The 18,996-nt window shown below is 40.4% G+C and overlaps 4 protein-coding genes across 4 annotated transcripts; 2 read left to right on the top strand and 2 right to left on the bottom strand.

Annotated features, from left to right (window-relative positions):
• The first annotated feature begins 1,764 nt into the window (after positions 1-1,764).
• Positions 1,765-2,626, top strand: LOC147482983 (germin-like protein 9-3). The gene has a single exon (XM_086577440.1). It carries the CDS (start codon positions 1,822-1,824, stop codon positions 2,437-2,439), a length of 618 nt encoding a protein of 205 aa, XP_086433566.1. The 5' UTR covers positions 1,765-1,821; the 3' UTR covers positions 2,440-2,626.
• Positions 2,627-3,558: 932 nt separating this feature from the next.
• Positions 3,559-4,491, bottom strand: LOC147482982 (germin-like protein 9-3). The gene has a single exon (XM_086577602.1). It carries the CDS (start codon positions 4,323-4,325, stop codon positions 3,714-3,716), a length of 612 nt encoding a protein of 203 aa, XP_086433728.1. The 5' UTR covers positions 4,326-4,491; the 3' UTR covers positions 3,559-3,713.
• Positions 4,492-10,909: 6,418 nt separating this feature from the next.
• On the bottom strand, positions 10,910-12,829 carry LOC147482981 (uncharacterized). Its single transcript, XM_086579467.1, has 3 exons — positions 12,691-12,829; positions 11,447-11,821; positions 10,910-11,067 (listed from the first exon to the last, which is right to left on the bottom strand). Exons 1-3 carry the CDS (start codon positions 12,827-12,829, stop codon positions 10,910-10,912), a joined length of 672 nt encoding a protein of 223 aa, XP_086435593.1.
• A 5,053-nt stretch (positions 12,830-17,882) lies between these two features.
• LOC147482980 (uncharacterized) lies at positions 17,883-18,872 on the top strand. The gene has a single exon (XM_086579466.1). It carries the CDS (start codon positions 17,883-17,885, stop codon positions 18,870-18,872), a length of 990 nt encoding a protein of 329 aa, XP_086435592.1.
• Positions 18,873-18,996: the final 124 nt, after the last annotated feature.

The following is an 18,996-nucleotide window of genomic DNA, read 5'->3' as shown; positions in this document are numbered from 1 at the left end:
GCGCTCTATTTTTTTTTGTCTCCTAGCATGATTGGAGGGGTGGTATTGTTTGTATGCCGTTATGGATATTTGAGTTTCTAGCTTCCGTACTTGGTATTGATGAACATAGTATTCGTCATATGTTTCAAGTTGGGTATTGGTTAGTTGTATAACTTTGGGGATGATTAGTTTATTTATTGGGTTGGTATTTGGCTTTCTCTGTTTCAAGTTCAAGTCGGAATAGACAAGTCTTTGTATGTTCCAACTCAAACTTGTATATTCCAACTTGAAGGGGGGGGGGGGGATAGGGAGATATGAAGACATTCAATAGTATATGAGGCAAGGAGAATATAGAGACGTATGAGGAAGAGTACTCATGTCTCCATATTCTATCATGCCTTGGTGAACTCGCTTCATGAGGGAATGCGCCCCTCATTCAGGCATATCCAATGGCTTGCGCCCCCTTTGCATCTTAACAGTATGACATCCCCACTATTCAGTCTTCAGTATCCAGGTAGCAGTCATGCCTAAACTGCAGTCATCAATATTCAAGTAGCAGTTAAGCCTAAATTGCACATATGTTTCAGGTAGTAGTCAAGCCTAAACTGCACGTATGTTTCAGGTAGCAGTCAAGCCTAAACTACACTCATCATTATTCGTAGCTTGATCCGCCTAAATTGCACGATGTTTTGGTAGCGATCAAGCTTAAAACTGCGTATGTTTCGTGTATGATCATGCCTAAACTGCACGTATGTTTTAGGTAGCAGTCATGCCTAAACTGCAGTATTTAGTATGTTTCAGGTAGCAATCAAACCTAAACTGCAGTCTTCAGTATATTTTAGGTAGCAGTCAAGTCTAAACTACACTCTTCAATATTCAGGTAGCAGTCAAGTTTTAACTGCATCAGTATTCAGTATTCAGATTCAGGAGTACCCATAATAGTATTTTGTTGACATTAACAATGATATGTTAGTAGTTGCCAAGAAGCGCACATCAAATAAGTATTATTGTTTTCAATTTATATTATGACAGCCATAACAGCGAATAAAGTGAGTAGTAGCCAAGCAGTGTGCCACTAAACTGGTGTTATGATTTCAGTTTGTGACTATGGTACACCTTCAGTATTTAGGTTAGGCCATTGCCTACACCGATAGTTTCACTTTCCAAAACGTCTCAACAGTTGTTCGAGTTCTTCAACTAAAGACAGTTCTATGAGAAAGGAGTAGTATTCTTATCTTTTATTTTTGCAGTCCAAGCTGAAATTTGCATAGTTTGCGTAATTACAACTTGATGGGGAGTGTTGAAGTATGTAAAATATCTCACGTTTCTATAAGTGTGGATACATAATTAGTAGTTGATGTTTTGAGTAGCTTGACACCTAAGTAAGTCAAGTATAAATATATGAACTAAGCTGTAGAGAAACAACTCTCTAACCCTATTATTCTCTCAGCCTCCATTCTTCTCTATTCTTTTCCTTCTTGGTTTTCCCATTACAAACATATTTAAACTCTCCTAGCATCACCACTAACAACATTTAAGAATACAAATATATAAGAATGACTTCTACACTGCCTAACACTGGCCGGAAACGGGTTTATACCTGCAATATTCTATCTTGTTAACTTAAATATGCACCCAAAGGGTGAAAGGAAACCCCACACGAGCCTAGTAAACTCCAATCACAAGCTCACCGCCAGAGGCCAGTTTGAGAAAAAACTTCCGTAGAAAACAATGCCCCCCTCCCTAAACTTTGTTTTTAACATATAAATAGGTAGCAGAACCAAGACAGAAAATCATCACCTGATTCACATATTCTTCTTTTTCTTATACCTTATATTACCAATGGTTTTGAACTTTTATAAACCTATGTTATTTCTAGTGGTGGCCTTGACCACCTCTTACGTAGCCCATGCAGGTGATGCGGATATTGTCTCCGACTTCATTATTCCAGCAAACTCTAGTGCTGTTGATGGCAAATTCTTCACTTATACGGGTATGCGTGGAATATTTGATGTGCAAGCCGTAGCAGACCTCATTGTAACGAAAGCCAGCATGGCTGAGTTTCCAGCTCTTAATGGTCAGAGCGTGTCTTTTGCGGTTCTTAAATACCCTCCGGGTACAATTAATCCACCTCACACGCATCCCCGAGCTTCAGAGCTCCTGTTTGTCTTGGAAGGCAGCCTCGAGGTCGGTTTGGTAGACACCACTAACGAGTACTTTAATCAGACACTTCAAGAAGGGGACTTGTTCATTTTTCCTAAAGGTCTAGTACACTATCAATACAATAGCAACTCTAAAGGAGCCATTGCGATCTCTGCCTTTGGTAGTGCAAATGCTGGCACTGTATCGATACCCCGCACTGTGTTTTCTTCTGGAATTGATACTGAAACCCTTGCTAAGGCTTTCAAGACTGATATAGCAACGATTCAGAGGATCGAAGCTGGTCTAGTACCAAAATAAATTTGAGGCTGCGTAATTCTCTATAAGATCAAGTCCCTTTCTATTCTGTTTATTTTTCTGTATACGTATCACCATTTATTTCAATTCAGCATTGTTATGTAATAAAGAGTCACAGGAAAATGGTTCCAAGGAGAGGTCCTCTCTTTTCATTTGTTTCTGTAATAATAATGAAACAGATTTTATGTTCTGTATTTCGAGCAGTAAGAATTGTCCAACATTGTTCATTCTTAAGCAATCCTATCATTTGTGTTATGCTTCACAAACTTATATCGTATCGAACTCTGATGCAATAATATTTTCTTTACTATCTGCAAGAGAATCTTCAAGTAATTCTGTTAAAAACAGGAAAGACAGACATTTTCAATCAATTTTTATCTTCCAAGCATCTTTATGGAATAGTGAGAAACTCAAATGAAGTCTCTAGATGATTTGATAACAAACAACAGATGAAATCAGATATATGAGCTTTTCATGCCGTTACCATGTTTGCCCTGTATCTTATAATAATATATTCTACTGTTCATTTTTTATTTATTTTTTTTTTTAATTTGTTTATTTTTGTAGATGAATCATATGGTAAAAGCAACCTATTTGTTGTATTTTTGCTGTTTTATGTTTCCATTCTTATCATGCCCTAATGAACTCTTTCATGTGTCTCTGTGTGTATCTAACTTTATTAACACCGTCAAAAATAACAATGAGTATGAGATTGCACGCAGTTCATACAGAGAGGTAAGTTTAACCAAATACCTAGCTAGTGGTGAATATGATAATCACATTGGACACTGAAAATTTGATGAACGAAATCTAGCCTATTCGTTTTGTCTTTTCAACTTTTTTTAAGTTAAAGAGCATATGTGGTTTCTATTCTATGATAATCATATGAAACTAATGAATCATATAAGTTCACCTTTCTTTCCAAATGTTAAATACAAAATATTTCTAGGTTTGCTGGTAAAGAAAAGTGTGTACAAAAAAGAACTGTTTCAAAAATCACATTGCTCTAACTATCAGTGTCCAGTAATCACATTGCTCTAAATATCATAAACCAAAAACAGAGATGTGAGCGCGCAAACCCTACCATTTGTCAGGATAAGCAAATTTGCTGAAACACTGAAATGGAACAAAAAAAGTTCTTTCAAGTCAAGACATCAACCAACTAGATGAAGGGTTGTTACGTCTTGTATAGAGTTACAAGGTTAATTTTTAAGCTGAAAAGTGCTCAAAACGTAAAACACGCAGGTTAGGATGATTTATAAGTAACAAACTCTACTTCAGGCCTTTGGTGCAAGTCCAGCCTTGATCTTCTGAACAGTGATAATATCAGTCTTAAAAGCTTTAACAAGGACATCATCGCTGATCCCAGAGGTGAACACAGCTCCAGGAACTGGTACAAGTCCAGCATTTGCACTGCCAAAGGCAGAGAGTGCAAAGGAAGACTCCTGTTCATTCTTGTTGTACTGATAGTGAACTAGTCCTTTAGGAAATACAAACATATCTCCTGCTTGGAGGGTCTTAGCATAAAGCTTATTACTTGTGTCGATGAACCCCACTACAAGAGAACCTGTCAGGAGAAACAAGAGCTCGGATGAGTGGGGATGAATGTGAGGGGGGTTAATGGAGCCGCCTGGGTATTGTAACACAGCATAAGAAACACTCTGTCCATCGAGAGCTGGAAATTCAGACAAGCTTGCTTTCAGTACACTAAAAGTTGTTGGAGGATCTGCTCCAATAAGGACCCGCATGTCAGTGCTGGTGAAGAAGCTTCCATCAACCACAGTGACATTTGAGGGGAATACAAAGTCTGCAATGATGTCTGCATCACTGGCATATGACACTTGGATAACGGCGAAGGAAACAGCTAGTACGAAGAATCTGCAGTTCATGTCGTTGATTCGAGCATGTATAGTAACACAGGTTCAAGGTTAGTTTCAGGATGTTAGGCCAAGGCAACTGTGCCTTTGTAATGTTTGTCTACAGTAATTGAAGAAAATTTAATTGAGACTATCTGATGATTTATACAGGGGATCTCTCTTCTTCAAATTTTGTTGGCCGGCCGTTACATATGTCATTTACAATGACTATTATTTTAGCTTAGTTTCCTATGCTCTTGTATTGTTCTGAAACTACAATTATGCATGGTATTACTATTATTTTAATCACATTTTGGAATGACCTACTTATAGTCTTTACAAAGACGCCGCTCATGAAGTTGAGAGAAAGTAAAGACACAGTGCTGATTTTGATGGATATTTATCTTATGGCTTTTCATGAAAAAAAAGCAATTTATTCAACATTTTCACTCACTTAAATTATTCATTTATCTGAAATTCTGAAAAGATTTTCAGCATCAGAAGTCAGAGCAAAGGCAAATGCACATATTGATTGTAAATTTGTAATCCACAGAACGTAAACAAAGACAAACAAGCATAGTGTATTGAACAACAACATTGTTGGGAGATTTCACTAGAAAGTCACATCTCAATCTAGCTACTTTCTATCCCAAATTATTTAAACTTGGAGATCACACCAAGAAAATCACCCACCCAAGACTTTGGTAGTTATCACAACAAACTCAACAAAACAAAACCACTAGTTTATCATCACAATTCATAGAAACAATAAATATGGAAGTAAATAATGCAAAGAGACACAAAGATTTAAGTGGTTCGGTAAATATTACCTACATCCATACAAGAGCCGAGTTTCCTTTATAGTAAAGATTGGAGAGTTTACAAGAGATAACAAGAATCAAGAACAAGAGGCCTCACTCAAACCCTAGCTCAATAGAGCTCCCACAATACCCAAGAAATGAATCTCTCAAAAGTTGTCTCAAAATCCTATTCTATTTCCTTTATATAGGTACACATAGAAAAAGGTGAGAAAATGGGCTTTGGGCCGAAATATCGGAAATCAGTGAAAATTTCGGAAAGCATGAGCGCGGGTCGCGCCTCGGCCAAGGCTAATCCAAGCGTAGGTCGTGCCTTGTCCACATCATGGTTAAGCGCGGGTCGCGCCCTCTTCTCCAAACTGAAAACTGAAGGTAACAGGTCGGACACCGGAGCAAAGCTCGACGGTTCCACAAACCCAACAATCTCCCACTTAGAACCTTCGAGATTCTACATGCACATCACATCTCAATTATAACAACTCAATCCAATTCCAATTTACTAATGAAACACTTGGCTCATCCATCATGGTCTTCAAGCAAGAAGACCCACCGAAGTTGAACACAACTTCAACTTCTCAGTAGGCACGGTCTTGGTCAATATATCCGCCAGATTCTTACTCCCTTGGATCTTCTCAAGTGCCAAAACCTCATCCTCCAACAGAGATCAGATAAAATGATACCGGAGACCAATGTGCTTGGTCCTAGAATGAAAGGCGGAATTCTTAGCAAGATGTATAGCACTGACCACATCCGTGTAACACACTTCTCTCTTACTTCATCCCAACCTCTTCCATCAATCCCTGTAACCAAATCATCTCTTTGTTTGCCTGTAGCAGCCACACATACGTTTTACGTGGTAGACAAAGCAACGATCTTCTGTAACTGAGAAATCCAACTCACTGCAGTAGCACCTACTGTAAAGACATAACCAATAGTGCTTCTTCTGCGATCTACCTCACCTGCAAAGTCGGCATCCACATACCCTTGCAAGTTCACAACACCCCTTCCATAACATAGGCATTTCTCAGTAGTACCTCTCAGATATCTCAATATCCACTTCACGGCTTTCCAATATTGCTTGCCAGGATTAGACATAAATCGACTGACAGCTCCTACTGCTTGGGCTATATCCGGACACATGCAAACCATGGCATATATAAGACTTCCAATGGCAGAGGCGTATGGTACCTTAGCCATGAAGTTGCTTTCCTCAACAGTCTTGGGAGAGTGTTCCTTGGACAACTTGAAGTGGACTGCCAAAGGTGTGCAAACTAGTTTCGCACCACCCATGTTAAACCTCTTCAATACCTTCTCAACATACTCAGCCTGAGACAACTCCAGAATACCTTTTTGCCTATCTCTTTTGATCCTCATCCCTAGAATCTATTTCGCTGCACCCAAGTCCTTCATAGAGAACTCACTTGCCAACTTCTCTTTCAATCTCCCAATTTCTGACATATCAGAACTTGCTACTAACATATCATCAACATAAAGCAATAGGATGACGTAGCTAGAGTCGAATGTCTTGAAGTAGCAACAATGGTCAGTGTTGCACTTATAGTAGCCATTTCCTTGCATGAAGTTATCAAACTTCCTGTACCATTGCCTAGGGGCTTGTTTCAAACCATACAAGCTCTTTCTGAGCATGCATACCATATTCTCTTTACCCTTCTTGATGAAACCCTCCGGTTGCTGCATGTAAATTTCCTCAACTAGGTCACCATGGAGGAATGCAGTTTTAACATCCAACTGCTCAAGATACAAATCTTCCATTGCAACAATACTCAACAGTGACCGAATAGTATTCAGTTTCACCACTAGGGAGAATATCTCTGTGAAGTCAACGCTTGCTTTCTGCTGAAAACCCTTGACTACTAGCCTCGCTTTGTATCTCTAGGAACCATCATGTTCCTCTTTGACTCTAAACACCCATTTGTTCTGTAGAGCCTTCTTGCCCATAGGTACGTAGTTTGGCTAACTCCCACGTGCCATTAGAGATGAGGGACTTTATCTCATCTTTCATAGCAAGGTCCCACTTGCTTGCATCACTCACCTCCAATGCTTCATCATAGCATTGAGGCTCGCCACCATCAGTAAGTAGCAAGTAATTCACATAGATGGAGGGCAGATATCTCGTACTTGGTACATGTGGCCTGGATGTCTTCCTTGGGGCACGAGGTGGATATGGACTCGGTGGTGTAGTAACCTCATTATTCTCTGAGTCACTACTATTGTCATCCTCTGACTGTGGGGCTCCCACTATACCACGACTTACATCAAAGTCTTCCAACTCAATATACTCTGTGCCGCTCTCTGTACCCGATTCCTTGGTTTGTGCTTCATCTCTGTCCTTGTACATCACCTTCTCATTAAACACAACATCTTTACTAGGAATGATCTTCCAATTTTGATCATCCCAAAAGCAATACCCAAAATCATCACCGCCATAGCCGATGAAGGTACACTTTAGTGAGTTAGCATCAAGCTTGCTTCTAGCTTGGTCACTAATGTGAACATAGGACACATAACCAAACACCTTCAAATGGGAAAGGTTCACATCCTTCCCGCTCCACACTTCCTCTGGAATCTTAAAATCCAAAGGTACTGATGGTTCTCTATTGATCGTAAGCTCTTTGTGCTAACACTTTCTGCCGAAACTCGGGCAAGCCCGCTAGTAGTAATGCGATACACCTAGCTCTATCTGTCAGTGTTCTATTCATCCGCTCTGCAACCCCATTATGCTAAGGTGTCCCTGGCAAAGTATTTTCCATCTTGATGCCATTGTCAGCACAGTACTTCTTAAAACCTGAATCCTCATACTCTCCATCGTTGTCGGATCTCAGCTTCTTTACTTTCAAGCTTGTCTCATTCTCAATCATGGCCTTCCAAGTCTTGAACACTTCAAATACTTCTAACTTGTGTCTCAAGAAATAGACCCACACCTTCCTAGTATGGTCATTAATGAAAGTCACAAAATATAACTTTCTGCCAAGTGAAGAGACATTAGCTGGCCCCCAGACATCTATATGAATCAACTCAAGCCTTCTAGCTTTCAGAGTCTAACCCATTCTCTGAAAACTCACCCGCTTCTGCTTTCCAAATACGCAGTTCTCATAGAAGTCAATTTCAGTCGACTGTAACTTTGGGAGTTTACCAGAAGAGTGAAGGATTTTCATTCCTTTCTTACTCATGTGACCAAGTCTGCGGTGCCAAACATTCGGATCCTCTTTGCCATATGCCATGACAATCGACTCATACCCATGTGTAGTCATGTAAAGAGTACCATCTTTCTTACTTTTTGCAACAACCAATGAACCCTTCGAGACCTTCCAAGTGTTACCGGTGAAGACTGTAACAAATCCTTCACTCGCCAATTGTCCCACAGAAATCAAATTCTTCCTCAAATCCGGAACGTGTCTGACATCCCTTAATAACCATGACGAGCCATTCATCTTGATATGCACGTCACCCTTGCCGACAATGTCATAAGGTTGGTCATCGTCGAGAAAGACCGTTCCAAGGTCACTTCAGCGTAGTTCTCAAAGAACTCTCGATGTGAGATAGCATGAAAAGATGCGCCATAATCAAGTACCCAAGACTCCTTCTTTTGCTCCATCGATCATATCAAGGCATCATCTACCATCTTAACAACATTAACTTCTTGATTCTTTTTCTTCTTCTTATTAATGTTGTTGTTGTTTCTTGGTGTTGGGCAATTGGGACTATAGTGGCCAGGCCTACCACTGTTGTAGCATACAACTTCACTTATGTCTCGAGGTTTGTGTCCAACGCTTTGCAATTGGGGGCTTGAGATTTTGATCTCCCCCTCCATTTTTTCTTACCACGACTTCTGTTTAAATTTCTTCCTCTACTTTCAGTGCTCAATGCCGACCCCGAAGTTGACCCCGAAGATGAAGGACAATCCTGTCTCCGGATTTCCTCGGTTAGTATCATACTAACAACGTGCTCAAACTTCAATTTGGTCATTCCCGCAGAGCCACTAATAGTCGCCATAGTCACCTTTCAACTTGGAGGCAATTGTCCAAGTATCGCCAAAGCTAGCACCTCATCACTAAATGTAATCTCAATCGACTCCAATTGGTCCTTAGTTTAGTTGAATTCATTTAGGTGATCCTTGAAGGAGGTTCCCTCCGACATTCTTAAACTAAATAGCTTAGTGATCAAATAGACGTTGTTCACGGCCGAGGGTTGTTCATACATCGTAGTAAGTGCCTCCATGAGAGACTTCGCCATCTTCTTAGTCTTAATGTTGAAGGCTACCGACTTCGAAAGACTCAATTGGATTGTGGCCAAGGCCTTTCTATCTTGCAAATCCCATATGCTTTGCGGAATCTCATCGGGCTTCTCACTTATCAATGTTTCCATCAAATCATTTTGATAGAGTATGTCCTCGATTTGCATCTTCCAATAGCCGAAGTTTGTTCCGTCAAACTTCTCTATCTTGTAGCTTTCTTTGTCGGTCGTCATGACTTCCACTGAACCAAAACAACGGTAGAGAACCTCTCAGAGGAATTTCTTCAAACACCTAGCTCTCAATGCTAAAGGTGGAGTCTTTTCTCACACACCTTGTTCCAATGATTCAAAACCGTGCTCCGATACCACTTGTTAGGAGATTTCACTAGAAAGTCACACCTCAATCTAGCTACTTTCTATCCCAAATAATTTCAACGATCATACCAAGGAAATCACCCACCCAAGACTTTGGTAGTTATCACAACAAACTCAACAAAGCAAAACCACTAGTTTATCATCACAATTCATAGCAACAATAAATATGGAAGTAAATAATGCAAAGAGACACAAAGATTTAGGTGGTTCGGTAAATATTACCTACATCCACACAAGAGCCGAGTTTCTTTTATAGTAAAGATTGGAGAGTTTACAAGAGGTAACAAGAATCAAGAACAAGATGCCTTACTCAAACCTTAGCTCAATAGAGCTCCCACAATACCCAAGAAATGAATCTCTCAAAAGTTGTCTCAAAACCCTATTTTATTTCCTTTATATAGGTACACATAGAAAAAGATGAGAAAATGGGCTTTGGTCCGAAATATCATAAATCATTGAAAATTTCGGAAAGCATGAGCGCGGGTTGCGCCTAGTCCACAGCATGGTTGAGCGCGGGTCGCACCCTCTTCTCCAAACTGAAAACTGAAGGTAACAGGGACACCGGAACAAAGCTCGACGGTTCCACAAATCCAACACAACATCAGCCGGCCAGTTCGCAGGTTACCAGGCCTGTTAGAAACCAAGTTAAAAATCACCACTTCTATCAGTTTTAAACTGCATCCTATAACCTATCAACCATGGACCAAAACTCAATATCCTTCCTGCTTATTAGCTTGGTCATGTCCCCGTTGATCCAAGCAAGTGATTTAGACATCCCCTCTCCACAATTCCACTTGTAACTAATGCCATTGACAGGACCTTCTTCATCTACATTGGGAGTAGTTGCATATTCGACAGTGGGCTTCTAGCTCTTAATGCCCAAGGCACCTTGCCACCTTTGAAAACTTGAACCTCGGTACGAAATCTGAATAGAAGTCCTTAATTTTGACCAATGATTTCCTTTTAATAAATTCCGCATGCACAATAATTATGTCTATTGTAATTGCCAACATTCAACCAGAATTCCCTTACGTCGCCTGTTAGGAAAAGCAAGTATTTGAAGCCACAAATACCAGTTCATAGCAAAATATAGTCCAAAACTTTCAAAGGCTTACCGTACGTTATACGGCGGAACATGATGGCAATGCTGATAACGACCACATGCTTTGGTTAGCATAAGGATTTTGGAATAACCCACAAAGGAGGGGTGTAAAGTGAGGTTGCAATTCCGGTATAGTGAGGCTTGATTGTTCCGTCCTCTAAATTAAACACTCCTATGTCAAGACCACCTTCCGTTCCAGTTCCATGATATTCCAGAGCATGATCATCTGTAAAATAAATGCAATTCCTTTCGAAAGTAGAAGAATCAAAACCAAACAAAGATACTGAGGTATTAAATCCCAAGAGCAAGGAATGTTGTCCTAACCTGTTTACCTCTTCCAACTGCCCCTTAACTAAGTTAAGCTTGTACACTTGGAATCTATTCGTTTTGTAATAAGGTTCTTCGTCAGTGCATGGGCAATACTTAGCAACCAATAACAATTCACCCAACCATTTCACCAAATAATAATATTTTTTGGCCAAAAAATAATAATTTAAATCACCAGATACTTGTGTAGCTTGAGGAGGATTGCATTCAGTGTCGTATATGACAATTTTTCCACGATGATTAACAGAATAAAATCTATTCTTATAAAAAAATCACACCATTGATTGCAGAAGTAGCAGGGAATCGGGGTTTTACTGGTGACCATGATTCGTCTCCAAGCCTAGCAATTGCTAATTTTTTCAGAGCAGCATATATAACTATTGCGACAACACTATCTAAATCTTCTAATAAGTTATCACTGAATTTCGGTGTAGAAGATAAAACAACTTTGGCTAAAAACTGGTCACGCAGATCTTCTTGACTATAGTCACCATCTACATTGGAAAACTGGTATGGAAGCGTGGATTGTGATGGAAGACGTAATGCAGTTCTAGAGAATGGATTGAAAATATGCAACTCTAATTCTTTGTTCACTGTGATTAGCCAATTACCTGTTGACCCAACGCAACGTTCCTGATAGAGTTGAGGTAAACCTCGTAAACTTTATCTCCGTTGTTTAGTCCAAAGAATCTACGTAGAAAGTGTTGGGGACAATGATACCAATCGATCCCCTACTAAGACAACTTGCAATGGAACAAACTGCTACTGTTGGCAAAAAATCTAAATTTTTACTACAACTAACCTAGCAAGCCCAACTCTCTAAACAACTATCAAAAACAAGGTATAATAATACAAAGAAAATAAAGCATATCACAACACAAAGATGTACCGTGGTTCGGCTAATGATGTCTACTTCCACAAGAGCTAATCATTTTATAAGTATGGAAAGGAAGATTACAATCACTCCTCTCAAGTCTCCCCACCTTACTAGATCACTCATATCTCCTTACAAGCTTTTCTCTTTGCAAGAGTTTTCTCTCAGTTTTGATAGCTCTCAAAATTAGATTTCTATTCAAGACTTAGGTTTTCCAAAACTTTACTTCTGGTTTTTATAGTAACCCACACGGTTACTGTAGAAATAGAAGTTTGCGAATTTAGGCATGGACGCGGGGGCGCTCTCAGCAAAGCCAATTTGAGCGTGCGCGCCCTCAAAAGTCCAATAATATTGTTTCGTGAGAGGCTAAAAAAAAACTATCTTCTTTTTCTCAACAAGAGCGCGGGCAGGCCTTGGTCACGACCAATCTGAGCGCGCACGCTCAGACTTCTTCACACGAAGGGTACTGCCTTTCTCTCCTCTTTCTCATTCTCATGTGAGGGATAACTCCAACAGAAAGATGGTGTCATCTTTCTCCTCATCTTCGATCTTCTTCTTTTTCTACTTTGTTTGTATTCCCGTTTTTCCTCTTGCATTCAGCTAGCATGAGGAATGGAGGATGTCGGATGAAAAACTTATTAATGGGACTTGAAATAGTAAGGGTGTTCCATGACTTGCAAACTTGACTTACATGGAAGTAATCAATCAAACTGTGAAGTTGTTTAGCAATTGAAATCAATATATCCTCTGGAATCTCTGACCAATCAACGCCACCACTACAAGCCATTGGCATGTATGATAATTCGCTGTTGTTCTCTCTTCTCTCTGTTCTCTATCTCGAGTTCTACTCAGAAACCAAGTTAGTATATATAAGTTTCTTATATAAGTTCAAGAAGTAGTAGTCCGGGTTCAAATCTGAAGATGCACTTAGATTCGATCTGCTACTTGTGGGAGTGTCTGCAAAAAAATTGATTTGGGTGGACAAAGGATTTGATTAGTAATAGGTTTGGTGGCGGCGTGGGACCTAAAAATTAAATAAATCTGTAGTGCGTGATTTTCATTTTTATTTTGTCCTGGCAATACCCTGTTCCTTCCGGACATTGCATCAATTTGAGCATCAGGTTCATTAGGGGCAGTGTAGTAGCAGCTGTGTATCAGATTATCATCAAGTATGATATGTGAGGTTAGTGGTGTTGCGAAGGAGTGCTGATAAAATTATTGGAACCACTATGATGACTTCAAAATTCAAACAATAACTTTGTTATGCATGCAACCTAATACAATAGAAGAGGCTCTACACTTACGCCTTGGGTGTGAGTCCTGCCTTGATCGCTTCAATGGTTGAAACATCGGTCTTGAAGGACTTGGCTAAGATTGTTTCATATATCGATACTGATAGAAAATGCAAGTTGGGAACTGATACAGTTCCAGCATTTGCACTTCCAAAGGCTGAGACTGCAATGGCTGAGTTCTTAGTATCTGAATTATACTGGACCCTTGAGGAAAACAAATATATCACCTGATTGGAGTGACCAACCGTAAAGTTTGCGCTAGTAATGTCAACAAAAACCACTTCAAGGCAACCATCAACAAGAAACAATAGCTATGACCATCGATGGAACTAGGGGGGTGCGTGTGGGGGCAGTCCCACCCCCTGAACTTTGAAAAGCTTCCGCTACCACGTAAGTCATTGTCGAAAAAAATATCCAAACTATAAGGACTCGCAACCCCCAAGATTTTGTCCAAACTTCTACTACCGCACCCCCCAAAATTTTCATAACTATAGTGAGATTATAATCGACAGAAAAGCAATTATAGAAAAAAATAAATAAATAAATAAAATAAAAACTAATGATAAACAAAAAAATATTCCAAAGCCTTTTTTCCAGTTCTCATTCTGCTCCTTACAAAAGTAGCCTTATTTTGAGGCCAAAACGATTAGAAGGGGACAATTGTGTCAATGTTTGATGGGTCATGGGTCTATACTAAAACAAATAGAAAAACCTAACAGCCAATTCCTATTCATACCCATAGGCTCTCTCTAACCCTCTGTCTTCTTTCACTCTCAAACTCAAACAACTCAAACAAGCGAACTCCTTAACCAAATAACCAAAAACAAGGAAAAAAAAAAAAAACAAAAGGTAATCTTTATTTTTTGCATTCCATTCAATTTATGGCTTAACTTCATTATATTTGCATTCCATTATTTTTTCTCTTTCTTAACTTTTTGCGTTAAGTTTTTGGCGATTTTAGGTTTTTCATTGAATTAGTTTATTTTTTGGGGTTCTAATTTGGTGAATTGGTGCCAAGTTGTCATAAATGTTGTTATATGGAAATGGAATTGTTGAATTGTGGTGTTAATCACTTAAATTTGGCTTTGATAAATGGAATTAGGAAAAAAAAATCTTTGTTCTTGGTTTGATAAATTGATCTTGTTTTTTTTTCTTTGTCTAGAAGTAAAAAGTGGTTAATCATGGTGACAACACTTTTCTCATTCTATAAGAAAAGTGAATCTCGAAATGTGGAAGCACCAAGTACTACTACAATGCCCCCAATAGTGTTGAAGCGCCTACTAGTCATGAACGTCTTCTAAAACTCCAATTGTATAGTCTGATGAGGTTGAAGTTGAACATCGTCCTTCCAAGAACCGATGTAGAAGAAGTTGAAATTGAACAGCATATTCCGAATTCTCTTAGAGTTGAGTCAGAGGAAGAACACCATCATCTTCTAGAAGTTGCTACTGTCGAAAATGTTGATACAACTTTGGTACGAGATCCGGGGTTAAGACAACAAATATTGAGTTACCCGCCATATAAACAAGATGAGATCAGGCGTGCTTAAATCAAATGGGGTCCTTATCAGCCCAAGCCTCCAAAATCCAAACCTTATCCTTCATACAAGTTTGGTCGACGTTTTCTAGCTGATTGGTACAAGTTATTTCCTTACTAGCTTGAATACTCTCCACAAAAGAATTGTGCGTTTTTCTTTCCCTATTTTTTATTTGCAAATTCATCCGGACGACAAGGACATACTGCTTTCACAGTTGATGGGTTTTCTACTTGGAGGAAAGTGATCGAAGGAAAGAAGTGTGCTTTCCTATCTCATATAGGAAAATATCCTAATTCACATCACAAGGCTGCTCTTAGTTGCTACCATAGTTTAACAAATAAATTGCAACACATCGAGAATGTTATTCAAAAACAAGTTTCTAAACAGGTTGCAAGAAATCGTTTGCGGGTGATGACAACAACACAGGTAGTTAAATTTTTTACACTCCAAGGATGTGCTCGATGAAAGCAAAGGTTCTAGTAACAGAGGGAATGTTATTGAAATGATAAGCTTATTGACTTCTTACAATGTGGATGTGGATGTGATCGTGTTAGGGAATTCTCCTAAAAATGCAACACATGTTTCTCCTCTTATTCAAAAATAGATTCTTAGCATTCTTGCACACAAGACACAGAAATATATTCGTGAGGAGATTGGTGATGAAAAATTTTGCCTTCTTGTAGATGAAGCTCGAGATGAATCAAAAAGAGAGCATACGCCAATTGTTTTAAGGTTTGTTGACAAAGATGGTTTTATACAGGAACGTTTTTTTGACATAGTCCATGTCAAGGATACTGCATCATCAACATTGAAAGATGAAATATGTAAGGTTCTTTCTCGTCATGATTTTAATGTGCATAATATTCATGGTCAGGAGTACGATGGTGTTAGTAATATGAGAGGAGAATGGGCCGGGTTGCAAGCCTTGTTTTCAAAGGAGTGTCCTTTTGCATACTACGTCCATTACTTTGCTCATAGGCTCCAATTAGCATTGGTTGCAGTTGCCAAAGATGTTAAGGATGTTTGGCAAATTTTTTCTAACTTGACTCTCATAGTTAATATTGTTGGAGCTTCTTGCAAAAGAAGTAATCAATTGAGAGATTCTAAGGCTACATAAATTACATAAAAACTTGCCATTATTGATAAGTTGGAAATTGGTACAGAGAATGATGAATTGGACTCAAAAGGTAATTTAGTTTGAATTTTTTTTGTGCTTGTTTTATTTTGTGTATGTTGATATTGATTACTTCTTTTCTTTTCACGTGGTGTGGAGCCGGTACAGGGAAAAATCATATTCAAACATTGAAACGAGCTGGAGATACTCGATGGGGTTCTCACTTGGGATCCATTTCTAGTTTGATGAGTATATATAGTGCAACGCTTACAGTCCTTACATATATAATTGAGGATGGAGCCACTAATAATGTGCGTGCAGAGGCAGATGGAACTTATGATACTATGACGACTTTTGAGTTTGTGTTTGTCTTGCATCTTATGAGGGAAATCATGGTGATTACGGACGATCTTTGTCAAGTTTTGCAGCCCAAGTTTCAAGACATATTGAATGCAATGCATTTAGTGTCTACAAAAAAACACTTATTCAGAATTTGAGGGAAGATGGATGGGTTCATTTCGCGTATAAATATTATTGATATGGGTAGTGCTTATACAGGAAGTCGAGGTCGTCGTTTTCGTTCTCAGAAAGGCACTAGTAATGAGCATCACTTTCGGGTTCTATAGTGGCATAGTGTTGGAAGTTGGACTAGGTCAGCGGTGCAGCGGATAGGACACAACATAAGAGGGAAAAGAGGGGAAGTACGAGATCAGTACCGCGGAACCCTAGACCGCGATGTGGCATACGTACGGTATGAAGGAGAGCCATGCGATGATGCGATAGATAGACGGCCTAGAAGGGGAGGAGAGGTATATATAAAGAAGAGGTGGGATGAGAAAAAAGGAGAGGCCGCTAGGGTAAGAAAAGAGGAGAGAATAGTGAGAAGGAGAGAGAGAGAAGAAAAAGAGAGATTGAGTAAGAGAGAGATATATAGGGACACTACATTTGGCGCCGTCTATGGGGAACTAGAGAAAAACAACTTAGAAATGGCACCGAAGAGAGTAGTGGGTAGGCCAAAGAAGGTTATGGTTCATGAGCCGACGCCGGAAGCGGTGATTGAAGAGGGAGAAGAACTAGAAGAAGGGCGAGCAACGGAAGAAACATGCTTGATACGAGAGGAAATTGAGAGGCTGGGAGAGGAGAACGATGAGCTGCGAAGAGAGAGAGAGAGAAGATGGAGGAGGAGGTCGGAGAAGAGTTAAGCGAGGGGTCCAAAAATGAGGGATGAGAAGATGAGGAGGAGCCCGGACCAAATCTAGTAGAAAACCCAGTAGGGGGGATTGACAATGGAGCAAGTCCAAGAAATGATAGACAATGATAGGGAGGCTAACCGGCGACAGATGAAGGAGCGCGGGGGAGCGACCAGTCAAGTGGTGGCTGGGTTGAATCGCAACCCGCTTGCAGATGACATATGGGCTTCAGAGGTTCCAAAGCGGTTTGCCCAACCGAGGTTCGAGAGTTATGACGGCAAAGGGGATCCAGCGGACACATTCATCATTTTCGGCAGCAGATGCCTCTATGGCAAGAGGCTCGGTATGACGGTCTGCGATGTATGATGTTCCCGGCTAGTCTTAAAGGAGGGGCGTCGGACTGGTATTACAGACTGCCAGCGGGTAGCATCAAGAATTTCCAGGAGCTGGAGCACGCGCTCATAGATCACTTCATACATAAAAAAAAGCGGGTGGTGGACATCGCGGCTCTATTCAATGTGCGACAAAGATCTGCAGAATCAGTTAGGGAGTTTCTGTGTTGGTTCAAGGAAGAGACATTGAAAGTTGAAAATTTTGATGAGAGGACAACGGTGATAGCCTTTGAGAGAGGCTTGCGCCCGGGGACAGGGGTGCACCAATCCGTGACCAAGAATGAGATCACGACACTACATGAATTGTATCCACGAATGGAGAAGTATATAAGATATGAAGATTCTATGCAGAAGGATTCCAAGAGGATGGAGAAGGCCGTGTTGTCTTTGGAGAAGGATCGAGAATGCCAGAAAGTGGGGACGTCGGAAAAAGAAAGTGGGAGATACCGCAGGTACGGAGCGCGAGCAGAGGGAAGCCAAGAAGGAATCCGAAGAGAGTACAGGGAGAGGAAGTCATACCGCGAGATGGAACAAACTCCACTAAACAAACCGCTCAATGAGATCTTACCCTTAATAAAGAATCTGCCGGGGTATGAGGGATCGCGAACCACGCCAATGGAGATACCGGAGAAGCCCTTCTGTGCATATCATCAGATAAGGAATCATGAGACGAATGACTGTTACACTCTAAAATGGTTGGCTCAGAGAATGGTGGAAAAAGGGAGGATGGGAGAATTTGTGAGAGATGGTCGGAATGAGGAGCGCATGCCGCCGCAGGGAAGGATACTGGGAACCATCAACGTGATTTACAGCGGGGAGGTTATGAGTCATAACGCTCATAGAGACAAGATACGGCGGACCGCGAGCATCCAGCAGATTAATGAGAGAACGGATAGGCCTCGACAGCGAGTGGTGGCAGCGGCAGAAAAAGATAGAGTCGTGTTTAGCAACGCGGACCTACGAGCAGTGGACTCACCACATGAAGACGCATTGCTCATTACAGTGGCAATGAGGAATTACATGGTGAAAAAGGTGTTGATTGATTGTGGGAGTGCGGTAGATCTGTTGTTCAGAGGTGCCTTGGAGGAAATGGGAGTTAATCCTAAGCAGCTGCGTCATTCGCGAACTAATTTGTATAGATTTAACGGAAGTATGACAGAGCCCATGGGGGAACTCTTACTGCCCGTGACAGTTTTCGCCCATTTCATGGTGGTGGATTCGGCTTCGCAATACAATGCAATCTTGGGAAGGCGGTGGATTCATGAGATGAAGGCGGTCCCATCAACGTATTATCAGGTAATATGATTCCCCACCCCTACTGGCATGTATGAGGTCTACGGTGATCAGGTTACGGCAAAGAACAGTCATCGGGGAACCATGAAGCGGTTGATCGGCGGATCAAAAGGAGAGGCTTCCAATCCTAGGAAGA

Source organism: Coptis chinensis, chromosome 8, assembly GCF_015680905.1.
Source record: "Coptis chinensis isolate HL-2020 chromosome 8, ASM1568090v1, whole genome shotgun sequence".
Lineage (NCBI taxonomy): Eukaryota > Viridiplantae > Streptophyta > Magnoliopsida > Ranunculales > Ranunculaceae > Coptis > Coptis chinensis.
Note: the sequence above shows the minus strand (reverse complement) of the source record. Positions and strands in the feature narration are given on the sequence as shown.